Genomic DNA, 11,284 nt, shown 5'->3' with positions numbered 1-11,284 from the left:
AATTTCCGGTATTTATATAAGAAATATGATCTCTGGAGGGTGAAAGAGGGTCACTGACGATTTAGCTTACTTTTACACAAATATACTTATAGCCTTAACATAAAACCTCAAGTAAGGTATCGAGAACTCGCATTTATAGAACTTTTGATATTGTATTGTTTTGTACCATTTATATATACTACAATTTTTTTTACAATAAATCTTTGTTTTTGTACTGAAACCGGACAGCATTTGTTAAGTTGGCTGTATCATTGATAAACTTACGTTATACGACCCATGCAGGCGTAGTTTTAGCTCTAATATAGCCACGCGACGTGTTACCAGCTACCCATATACCTTAATCTTTACGGTTTATTTTTACGTGCTAAGATGCGAGGTAAAATTAAAACTCTGCTTTTACAAGGGTGGCATAAGATGGATCATCGGATACGCCGTTAAATCGTCTCTCATTTGATCGAAAACAGCCTCTGCATGCTTGACCTCCACTCATCCTCAATTTTAGAAGCACGGCCAGTACCGCTAAACAGACGAGGAGCACTGCAAATATTACTATAACCATTGGTACGATACCAATGCCTTTGGCTTTATCCTTTCGCACGCTGGACTGAAGATCTTCTTTTCTATCATTAGTTGACACCAATTTCGTTGTGTGTTTTCCGAATGCAGTGGAAGGAATTCCATTTGTTGGGTCTAGATTAGAAAAAAGATTTTTGTTTTCAAATCGAAAATTCACATGCCCATGCCAATCTGATATTTTGGCATACATAATGTGATCAATTACTCCATAGTCTGATAGCATTTTATTTCTTTCATAAACTTTAAACAGAAACTTTGTTGATTTGCCAGGAATGAAAATTTTAACCTACCGCCAGTAATTACAATTATTTTGATTTCATTGTGTAGATCACTGTATCCCAGTCTTCGAACATGTAAACTGTATTCACCACTATCCACTTTGCTTACGTTGTGGATAATAAAAACTGCTATTTCTTGAAAACTTGTCTGATTCACTATGCTGGAGAGTTCATGCCTTGAATTGTCTTTGAGATAATATATTTTCTTTAACAGATCCATTGACAATACCACTTGATTCGTAACTACTCGTGAGTTAACACGAGTTACTCTGTAAATGACTACGCCTGTAATTGAGCTATTTATCGCAACACACCATTTCCATGTGATAACTACCCGACTACCGGGCACAACATGGAGATATCTGGATTGTGTTTCCGTGATCTTTTCACTTTCTTTTGTTCCGTTACAATCTCCTAAATTAACACATCAATTTAAATTGCTTGATAATACTCCTAAGAGTCAAACATAGAGAAAAAATCAATAATTCCACTACAAATTACCAAAAAAACTGTTTTGAAAATAATACATACCTGGGAAGCTGAATACCAAAATTTCAACACTCCCCTCCCCCTCCCCCAAAGTATATTTGCTATCGACGTAAACATCAATCTCTAATACTTGGAAATGTTTATTATTGACCTTCGCGATTACTACTACAATCAGTTGAACCTCGAAATGAAGGATCCATGTGAAATAAGGCAGTTGTAAAGTATGTAAACCAAAAATTGAAATAAGAAATCCTCGCATTTTGTCAGTGTTCATTTTCCAAATATTTACGAATGCCGACACTAAAACGAATCATAGTTAGCGAGTGTAGACGTAGTCGAACTGATCACTTTAGCACTATATATATAGCAGAGCATGGGATGATCGTAATATATTAACGACCGTGATATAAAAATGAAACAGGCACAAAAAGCCTGCTCTAATCAGCTTTTGAAGAATGTTTTATTCCCTGTAAAGGTTTCCAAATTAAGCATTACATAGAGTTACATTATCAGCTTGAACAGGTCTCCTTCGCAAATCCAGATTAATAACAACGTATTTATTAAAATGCAAGCCATTCTGATATTCTATACATAAGAGTATACTTACCGGCATGACAAACAGACGAAACAAGACAAAGGAAATTAAACAGCCACAGATTTTTGGGAAACATTACTCTGAGTCTTTTAATCTAAAAACTTGCAACTGCTTGAAATCAAAATCTGTTTCTACAAGCAAATTTAAAACTAATTCAGCGCCAAATTCTGGGAATTTGCCTATCATGTATTATGTATATAAAAGGTATGCCTATGGTCATAATTATGTTTTTTCTAACATTAGTACTAGCTCGTATATCACTAATGTGAAAAAACACAATCTCAGTTTCAATTATTTCGATATTTTAAAACAAAATTTTATTAATACGGTCCATGCACATTGCATGATTTGCATCTTCGGCTATAAGCCAATTGGATGGCCTAAACATCATTAGCGACCACCGTATAAAGACACGTTGCATATATGTATATATATAGAAAAAATGCCGTAACACAAATTCTATCAAAAATTGCGCTGGAAAATATAAAACGAAATTCCACACTTCCAACATTCGGAAGTCTATGTAGTTCAACATCCGGCCTAGACTTCATTTTAAAATATTTGAATATAATTTGATTCCTGGAAGGCGGATTCTCGGTGCAAATATGTCATTGTCATTGTAACATAAGTGTCACGTCGAGATGAAGGATTCCAAGCAAAGCTTAAGCAAAACAATAAATGCGGTGTATGTACTAATAGAAAAACGAATCAGACAATTCGACATGCACCGGATATCAAATAACCGTATACATATACACTCATAATTGATATATTGCTTTCGGAAATGCGTAATATGCTCAAAATTATCTTTATCAGTTTAGATTTCGGCTGAACAAACGTCTGGCAGACAGGACTAAATCGTCAGGCTATAACTACACTGTCGCCACTAATGCATCGCATTATGCATTTATGCTGTTGGCAAAATGTTCTAGGTCTATAGAATCAAGATCTGGACAGCATTTGCAAGTTGCTCTCCAAATCAGAAATTAAGCTGTGATAAAACGTACTTCATTATGTTGAAAGTTCATTGCTCAGAGACCCAGTGCTTGCCTCAGACTCAGAGCTACTTTCTAGTGTCTCGAACATTTGATATCTGCATCCTTTCATGTTGATGTATTCCTGCAACGAAAAGACAACCATATACCTGAGTCCATAGCATGAGTATTTTATCTACAGACTACAGTTTAACTATAGTGACAGCTCGAATTGCCTAAAATTTAATCGTGTAGTTGGCGTTAACTAATAATATAGTTAGGGTTTTTCGCCGTTTTGGTAAAATAATTTATTTGGGTTCTTTGGGAAGTACGACGCGTTAGCGACGGGCGGTGTCGGACAAAATGAGATAAATTACTTCGAAGGCAACTTTACGTTCCTTAACTTCAGTCCTTCAAGATCACTATATAACTAATATAAGTTAAATAATTTTGTCAAGCAAACCACCGCCATGCACCGTAAGCTAATTTATTAAGAAACATGTCTTATGCACTGGTAGAGTATTGTCGTTTCTTACACTTTCATTCCCAAGTAAAGAGCTAAAGATCGCTGAAAGGCTAAGGAATGACGGACGTTCTTCAGAATTCGCTGCCCAACAGGTAAGCATCACATTGTATCTAAATATATAGTTACAAAAGTCGATACTTAATATCTTTATAATAAATGATAACGATATCTCATATCTGTTATAGTGCAAGTTGCCTTCGGAATATACTATATCTGTATATCAGTATTAACTGGTTAATTTTATTGACCGAGCGTGAGGTTTGTACTGCATGTGCCGGAAACTATCAGACCGTGGCTTCTTAATATGGACCAAGCACTGGTAGATGCTCATTTGCCATACAATTTTATAATCATGCACAGTAACTCAGTAAGGAAAATAAAGTCTTAAGAACTCACAAATCAATATTAACATGCTCTGGTCTTTCCATCCTCCAGCCTCTCTTTAATCTTCGCAAAATTTCCCCTGGTCCCAGACGAGGGTAAGGTGATCGTCCTTGTCAATCAAAATGTATGTCCATGTAAAAATGATGTTTGTAAGTATATACTGGTAATATATTATAGCTAGAGATATAGCTATAGTATTTTCCAATTTTACGAGTGGTCATTAAATTACATGCAAACTATTGGTCATGACTCTAAATAAGGAGTGTAAAAAATCTACGTACCCTATGTACTGTTGAGTTCTAAAATACACGTTTAAATACTAATTATTCCTAAATATTATGTATTAAATATTTCTAATCAGAAAATATCTATATATCTATATATATAGAATTTTTTCTGTTAGTTTCTCTCGTTATTCTCGAACTTATCACAATATCAGACTCACCAATTGTCACAATTTCATAAAGAACAACTCCATAACTCCACCTTTAATAAAGATATTGTTTCCTTTAATTACTGTTATTGATGGTGTACAATCAGTCTTGTTAAATGAAAATTGTAAAACACAATGGCTCACACATCACTCATCGTAGTATATCTTTCATCAAGAATAGCTTCAATGGCAGTCCATTTTAAGGGAATTCGTCCCTGAAATTTAAAAACATGATTGAATTTTTTGGAATATGTAGTCGATACTCCATACAGACTACAGTTGTTTGTATGACAACTAGGGACATAGATATACTATTTCGTAACTTCCCATCCAAGTCAGGTATGGTCTTTTGCCCAACAGAAGAAATAATAACTGATCCGAATATAATCCCATATCCCCACGTGCCTGCATATATTTATATCTGCGTTTTATTCATATTTTATCAACCATGGTCGACAGAAAATTACAGGTATTTTACCCTGTTCTTCACTCTGTAATAACTTGTGGTTTTTATGTCTCTCGCCATTCCAAAATCTGTTATCTTGCAGCTAATATTTTCATCCACAAGAACATTCCTTGCAGCCAGGTCCCGATGAATTATCTAAACAGTAAGGGAAAGTCTAGTGCAATGTTCTGCATGAGTACATTAGTGTGGATTTCCACTTGCAGAGAAATAGTTAGCGAAGTATTTTAGCGAAGTGAATTTTGACAGAATAAATAAATTAGTTAAACTTGACTCCTTTTATTTCAAAAGAAAATATGCAAATATTTCGCTAGCGAACTATTTCTCTGCAAGTGGAAATCCAGCCTCACTGACATTTAATTCAATAAGAAAAACAAGCTAATACTGTAGTAAAAGTGAATAGCATGCAAACTGCCTTAACAAATAGATGCATTCCTGACTGACGTGAGATGTGAGACGATTTGAGGTAGACAATTTCACTTTTGACATTGACCTCGGTCATCAAAATGCCATCACGCGCCATCTTGGTGTAGTAACAGAATATATAAATATATATGCCCCCCCCCCCGCAATTATCGCGCTAGCTTCGACGCTTGTAACAACCATATAAAACCAATGCGAAGTGCTTGGTTCACTCACGTCGTTTCGTGACAAATGTGCCATTCCACAAGCTATATCCTTCGCCATATTGAGTAACTGCTTTTGTGTGAGACTGGAGCCGCAATAGGTATCTACACCATGATAAACCGAGTCCTGGATTCCGCGACACTTTCTTAGAAATCCGAGTAGGTCACCATGAGCGGCGTATTCAGTTACAACCCATATTGGTTCTGCGAAAATGAAGGTTTCATCATGAATGTACCAATCATTAACATAAATTTTCAGGCAGATTCTTTAAGTTGTATCTCGTATACGATTTCTTACTTATACTCGAAAATCGTTTGAAAGATTCTAAATTACTACCTTTTTTAGCCAATCAGCAGAGAGTGAATCTAATACTGAAAGGCATGTTCAATTTTTTCCTTGAGACTCACAAAGCATTTTACTGTACCTGATTGTAGCACAAATCCCAAAAGTTGCACAACATTTTTGTGATACTCCAAACTTCTCATCAACTGACATTCTGAGATCAAATCTCTTCTGTCCTCGTTCGACGCAAACTCTGTTGAAATTGGGAAATTACACCATTCTCATTCAGCCGTTTTCTTCGACAACACTGGAGCACTATATTCTATACTGGTGTGCGTGTGTATTGTCAGAGAATGATATATTTACACAGACGCTATAAACCAAATGCATTATTTTGTGGACTTCCGACCGCTATTGTTCTGCCGCTTATGCACTGGCTAGCATACGGCATTTTGTACCACTGAAACGATTTTTTTCGTGCCAAATAGTTACCCGGTGTTGGTGATAACAACGAAAAATGGTCATTATTATAAGTAATAAAGTATATATCGCACACCTTTCAACATTTTGACAGCGACGACGCACAATTCATTTTTAAGCAGCATATTTGCCCTTGCAACAAGACCAAAAGCTCCTTGTCCGATTATTTTCAAATCTGAAATGAATTCTCGTTGTACCTCGTAGTTCTTCCGCTTGGGGAGAAGAGGACAACTTGCATCTTGTTCTATAATCTCGTGTGTGGGCGTTGTTGGAAAATCGTGACACACTAGAGATGCCCCTGGTTGCCTAATGCCAAATGTTATAGCAGAAAAGGGTTCTTCTTCACTGGCGTCGTTAAGTCCCAGTGAATCTCTGTAAGAAAAGCCACTCATGCTCGAGACACTGAAGCTATCATCCAGCTCAATTCTCGCCTCATCTCTCTCTCGGTGATTCGTGATATTTGCACTTGGTGACTGTAAAATTTAAAAATACTTTTGTTGTCAACTATATACTGTCACTACAGCTGGTATAAGTACACTACATGTGTTAACATGTCTATCACGGATTTATACGTTTTATCTATATACATCACTGTCTGAGGCCTAACCGCCTCAGTAACGAGCGAGTGCGATACTGTGCCTGCATGGGAAGTCTGCATGGGCTGTTTTACAAGTTGCCCAGTACCAGTATCTGTATCGCTGGTCATGATGACTCGATGGAGAGGAGAGCTGGTTTTATCATACTATGAACTTACTTGAATATTTGCATTAATATCTGTAAGAAATTCCCGCCTTGCATTGCTTCTATTCAGAGATATATAAAGATGTATAATTAGCTATTAATAACATTGTTATATACCTGCATACAATTGAAAATTAACCACCGCGGCTATCGTAAAATGCAAACATCTAATTATATTATAAGTTACCTTTCTTTTCGACCTACAGCAATTGAAAATAAATAAAATTTTATATTGCACGGAGAGACGATCGCATGTAAGACGCGTTTTTTTGCAAAACTCAAAACTCACGTTTTTGCAGCTTAATACGAAGTGCGATCATTACTGAAAACAACATCATTGTCGCGATTCCAGCCAGTATATATATCACTATAAGCACGATGTCATCATACTCTTCTTTATCTAGCATATAAAGACGTGTACATATACATAAGAATAACTGATTCACTAATGGTCTCGACTCTCGTACTAGACGTTACTTCAGAATTTAGAATTTAAGCAAGCTCACTGCATGCATCACGTGTTATTGAGCTACCTTTGAAAGAGAGGTCTTCATGAAATTTCCTAACCACCGCAGTTTTACTCATTCTAGGATGCATGCTCTTACACCGTTTTTAATCAGTCTTTCTCCGACAGTATACTGTGCATGCATGCATGCGCTTTCTAGATGGTGTTATAGGTCTTTAAATCGGTGATTAAATTACTACACCTTTAACTGAACTTTTCCTTGAAATTGTTATATGATGCCTGTTTTCTGACGAGCCATTTTCTTGACGTTTTGTAGTTGACACAATGTTTCTTAAAACCTTGTGTGTTATTGTCGTTGCAACAGTTGAGGGATAATGCGTAAATGAAGTTTCTGTAAACGAAAAAAAATGGAATTATTTATGCCTTTTTGACATACCACGTCTGTCCATAGGTATATCTATATTCAACTATTAGTGCATGAGCGTTGATGATGGCTTATGATCGCCGTTGACAGATTTGTGTCAACCGCTGCAGTGCATGGATGACAATTAATATATACTTCACTAAACGATCGACTCATGACTACTTTATATCATAGACTTTATATTAAGAAGATTTCTATTTACCTTTTGATCCGCTTGTACGATATGAAACGTTCATAGATGTTGGTGTTATATATAAGTTAAGAAACACGCTCGTTTTTGTGATATCCTTTAATATGCTTGTTGACTTTGACGGATACCAATTTGGTTTCTCTATTCGCAAAAAAATGAAGTTTAATTCCTGCACTATATATACTATATGCCAATATAGCAATTAAAATGTGAATAATAAACACAAGATTTCAAATCTGGCTCTGATCAACAACAATGCAGTTAATGCACTCAATTGCAGACATTACAATTCCTGTCATCATTGTGTGTATACGGAATCCAGGTACGAAATATCTGTAAAGAATAAATTCGAACGAACTCTAAACAATCCATATAGCATAGTATAATAGTGGAAGTGAACCTGCTCTATGGACAATCACGTTTACTGTGTTTTGAAAATCAGCGTATCCAACTCTTCTTATTTCCAAAGTGTAATGCCCCCCATCGGCCATCGAGATATTCATTATTGAAAACACTATCGATCCGTTTTCTTTGCTCCAGGATACGTTATGACGACTGCGGTTCGCTTTGTAATAATATATTTTTCCCGTCACATCCATGGCTAACAAATACGGTTTTATTTGATTCTTTCGAGATATAATAATTCCTGATACCGAATCAATTTGTTTCTTGCAGTATTCCCATTCGAGGGTAGCACGAGAACCTTCGACTACCTGATAGTCCTTGGGTGGGGCCTTTTTATTCACTGAGTTTTTTGCAATTCCATCACATCCGCCTAATGTATGAATATTTTGTACATCAGTATGGATATTACGGCCACATAATACCTATCAGTCAGAGAGACAACTCCATTGTTTTTGCGTAAATGGTTCGTCACTCAGCAAGTACCGTAAATGGAGGCAATTACCCCCTGCCAACAGCGCCATTTTCAATATGGGCAGGGGAGTGATTGCTTCCATTATTAAACGGTACTTGCTGAGTGATGAATCATGGGACGAATCACCCCCCTGCCAACAGCCCCGTTTTTAATAATGCAGTGGCTTCCATTTACATACTTGCTGAGTCACGCAAAGAACGATGGAGTTGTCCTTGGCCGGTTGTTCAAAAGCCGGTTAGCTTAACCCTGGGTTAAAGCAAATCTTTACAAAGTTGAATATCTTTTTTCATAAATATTTTCTGGACCGAGAGAAGTAATATTTTTTAAAGTTTCGAAACGAACAGTGGTTCAGAAGCACACAAACTAAAAAAACTGGATTAAAATTTAACCGAGGGCTAGCGCTAACCTAGCTTTGAACAACTCGCCCCTGCTGATAGGTATATTCTGTGGTACTGCAGCATCCATCAATATTACAGATAAAAAATCTTTTATAACTAATGTGAATAATAAAAATTATCGTATTTTCGGAAACCAAAATATCCCTAAAATTAGATAGAGAATATAGTACTAAAAGAAATATCATTTTGGGGAGTCCGACGTCCATTAGGTCCAACATCAATAAATCCAAATTCACATTGAAACCAATTAAGTCAAAATTCTCTATTGAGTAATGTTCCTATAGTAAGTAGGTCCCTAAGGCCGGTATGAATACCGTCCAAATAATCTAAAAGCCCAAACAGGGGCTATAATTGGTTAATTGCAACTGATTGCAACTTTTCCGTAACATTACATAATAATAATAAACACTGCATACTCAGTCTCCCAGCCGCTTTTATTCTGCGGAAATCAGGTGGCTACTGAAAACAATGGCGGACAAGCCACTCGAACTTACCATGTTATTATCTTGCGAAAATCAGTATTTGAGCGACGGTGCTATGCGACGTGTCTAGCACTATAACACAGTGTTTGCTTCGAAAACAAGAGATTAGCGGTTTTTCAATTGCATTGCTTGCAGACGGATAAAAAATAGCGATGCTTTTCGGGTCTTCCTGGAATTGCGGACTTCCGTGGTTTAATTACGCCACCACGTTAAGCCACGCTGAACCTTGATGAGTATTAAAGCGAAACTATACTATAGCGGGAGAAAGGCTGTATACGCGACAGCAATGGGAGACTATACAAAATTTCAAGACAATGGCCGGTTGTTTAATATCACAACAGAGCACGACGCGTACAGCGTACTCATGCACTATACCAACGCTAACCATGACCCAGTTATATTGCATGCCTGTATATTGTGAAAGTAATCACGAGTTCACGAGTACTTGAATGAAGTTATGCGCAATTCAAGCACTCGACAAACCCACCTTCAATCTATAAACAGTCAGTACACTAATTGATAATGTAAATATATTATCAGTTGTGCACTTTACCAGTTTACCCCGACTTTCGATTTTTTTGCAGTACATTGTTGGTTATACGAGATCGAAACGTTAGAATTTAACAAATTTCAGTCCAAATATATAACATAGGTAAAGGAATGGGTATTAAATACTCGTATTTGGATGTAAAGAAAAGCTATATCGGAAATGATATACACTTACCAGCAGCGTAAGTGAGTGTGTTTGCATTGGTAAATAGGAAAGCAAAAGCAAGTACTTCGCACTTCGTCAAATAGAAATCAGAAAATGAGATAGTGCGGACATATCGCAAACATGGAGCAAAATACATATTACCAATTTGCTGCACCCGCGGTCAAAATAGTACATTTGTGATACTGTACTCTGTAGTAAATAGTTAAAGCCTTGACGATTACACCAGAGCAAAAGTGTCGCCATGCATAACCAACGTAGTCATTTCCTGGAAGCTAGAGAATTTCTTAGAACAATCATTCATTATTTCATATATAAAGAAATATAAACAATTTTCCAGGGCGAAATATAAGTTAATAGGAATTAAATGCGACGACATATCAGACAATTGCCCAACCTTTTGCGTAGAATATTGGGAATATCTTCACTTCGGGCTGCTTTCCACTATCGCGTTTTTTTGGACGTATATTATATATACGCACGTAAAAGTTTGAACGCTTTTAAATTTTTATTATTCTAACATCTATGGGTCAACCCTGAAATGCGTACTAAAATAAGTTCTTTCAATTTATTCAGCATTTAGACTTTTACGTGTGTGCAAAAAACGCGACAGTGAAAAGCGGCCCTTATACGCTTTTTGCATACCCACATAAAAGTTTAAATCTTTATATATGTTATATTTAAAAACTTTAGAGGAGTAAATCGAGTCGGGTCAAGTCGGTTCCAAAAATTAGGGGTTCCTTCGATATTATATCAGTAAGCAACTTTAATCTTAATACTTTCTCTTAATACTATATATATATATAATATATATATATTATATATATTATATATATATATATATATATATATATATAATTGTTTGCACATGCATAAACCATTTTTCT

The 11,284-nt window shown here is 36.1% G+C and overlaps 2 protein-coding genes across 2 annotated transcripts; both read right to left on the bottom strand.

Annotated features, from left to right (window-relative positions):
* Positions 1-168: 168 nt before the first annotated feature.
* On the bottom strand, positions 169-2,057 carry LOC114524921. The gene is made up of 3 exons (XM_028546151.1): positions 1,951-2,057; positions 867-1,268; positions 169-690 (listed from the first exon to the last, which is right to left on the bottom strand). The coding sequence occupies exons 1-3, from the start codon at positions 2,012-2,014 to the stop codon at positions 383-385; spliced, it is 774 nt and encodes a 257-aa protein (XP_028401952.1). The 5' UTR covers positions 2,015-2,057; the 3' UTR covers positions 169-382.
* A 615-nt stretch (positions 2,058-2,672) lies between these two features.
* On the bottom strand, positions 2,673-10,679 carry LOC114524816 (hepatocyte growth factor receptor-like). The gene is made up of 16 exons (XM_028546005.1): positions 10,410-10,679; positions 8,329-8,703; positions 7,941-8,069; positions 7,556-7,705; positions 7,138-7,248; positions 7,036-7,048; positions 6,862-6,910; positions 6,184-6,580; positions 5,770-5,880; positions 5,358-5,548; positions 4,734-4,856; positions 4,400-4,470; positions 4,268-4,308; positions 3,835-3,931; positions 3,449-3,548; positions 2,673-3,057 (listed from the first exon to the last, which is right to left on the bottom strand). Exons 1-16 carry the CDS (start codon positions 10,534-10,536, stop codon positions 2,950-2,952), a joined length of 2,193 nt encoding a protein of 730 aa, XP_028401806.1. The 5' UTR covers positions 10,537-10,679; the 3' UTR covers positions 2,673-2,949.
* Positions 10,680-11,284: the final 605 nt, after the last annotated feature.

The sequence above is a fragment of the Dendronephthya gigantea genome, unplaced genomic scaffold (assembly GCF_004324835.1).
Source record: "Dendronephthya gigantea isolate DGI-Jeju-01 unplaced genomic scaffold, DenGig_1.0 000032F, whole genome shotgun sequence".
Taxonomy (NCBI): Eukaryota; Metazoa; Cnidaria; class Anthozoa; order Malacalcyonacea; family Nephtheidae; genus Dendronephthya; species Dendronephthya gigantea.
Note: the sequence above shows the minus strand (reverse complement) of the source record. Positions and strands in the feature narration are given on the sequence as shown.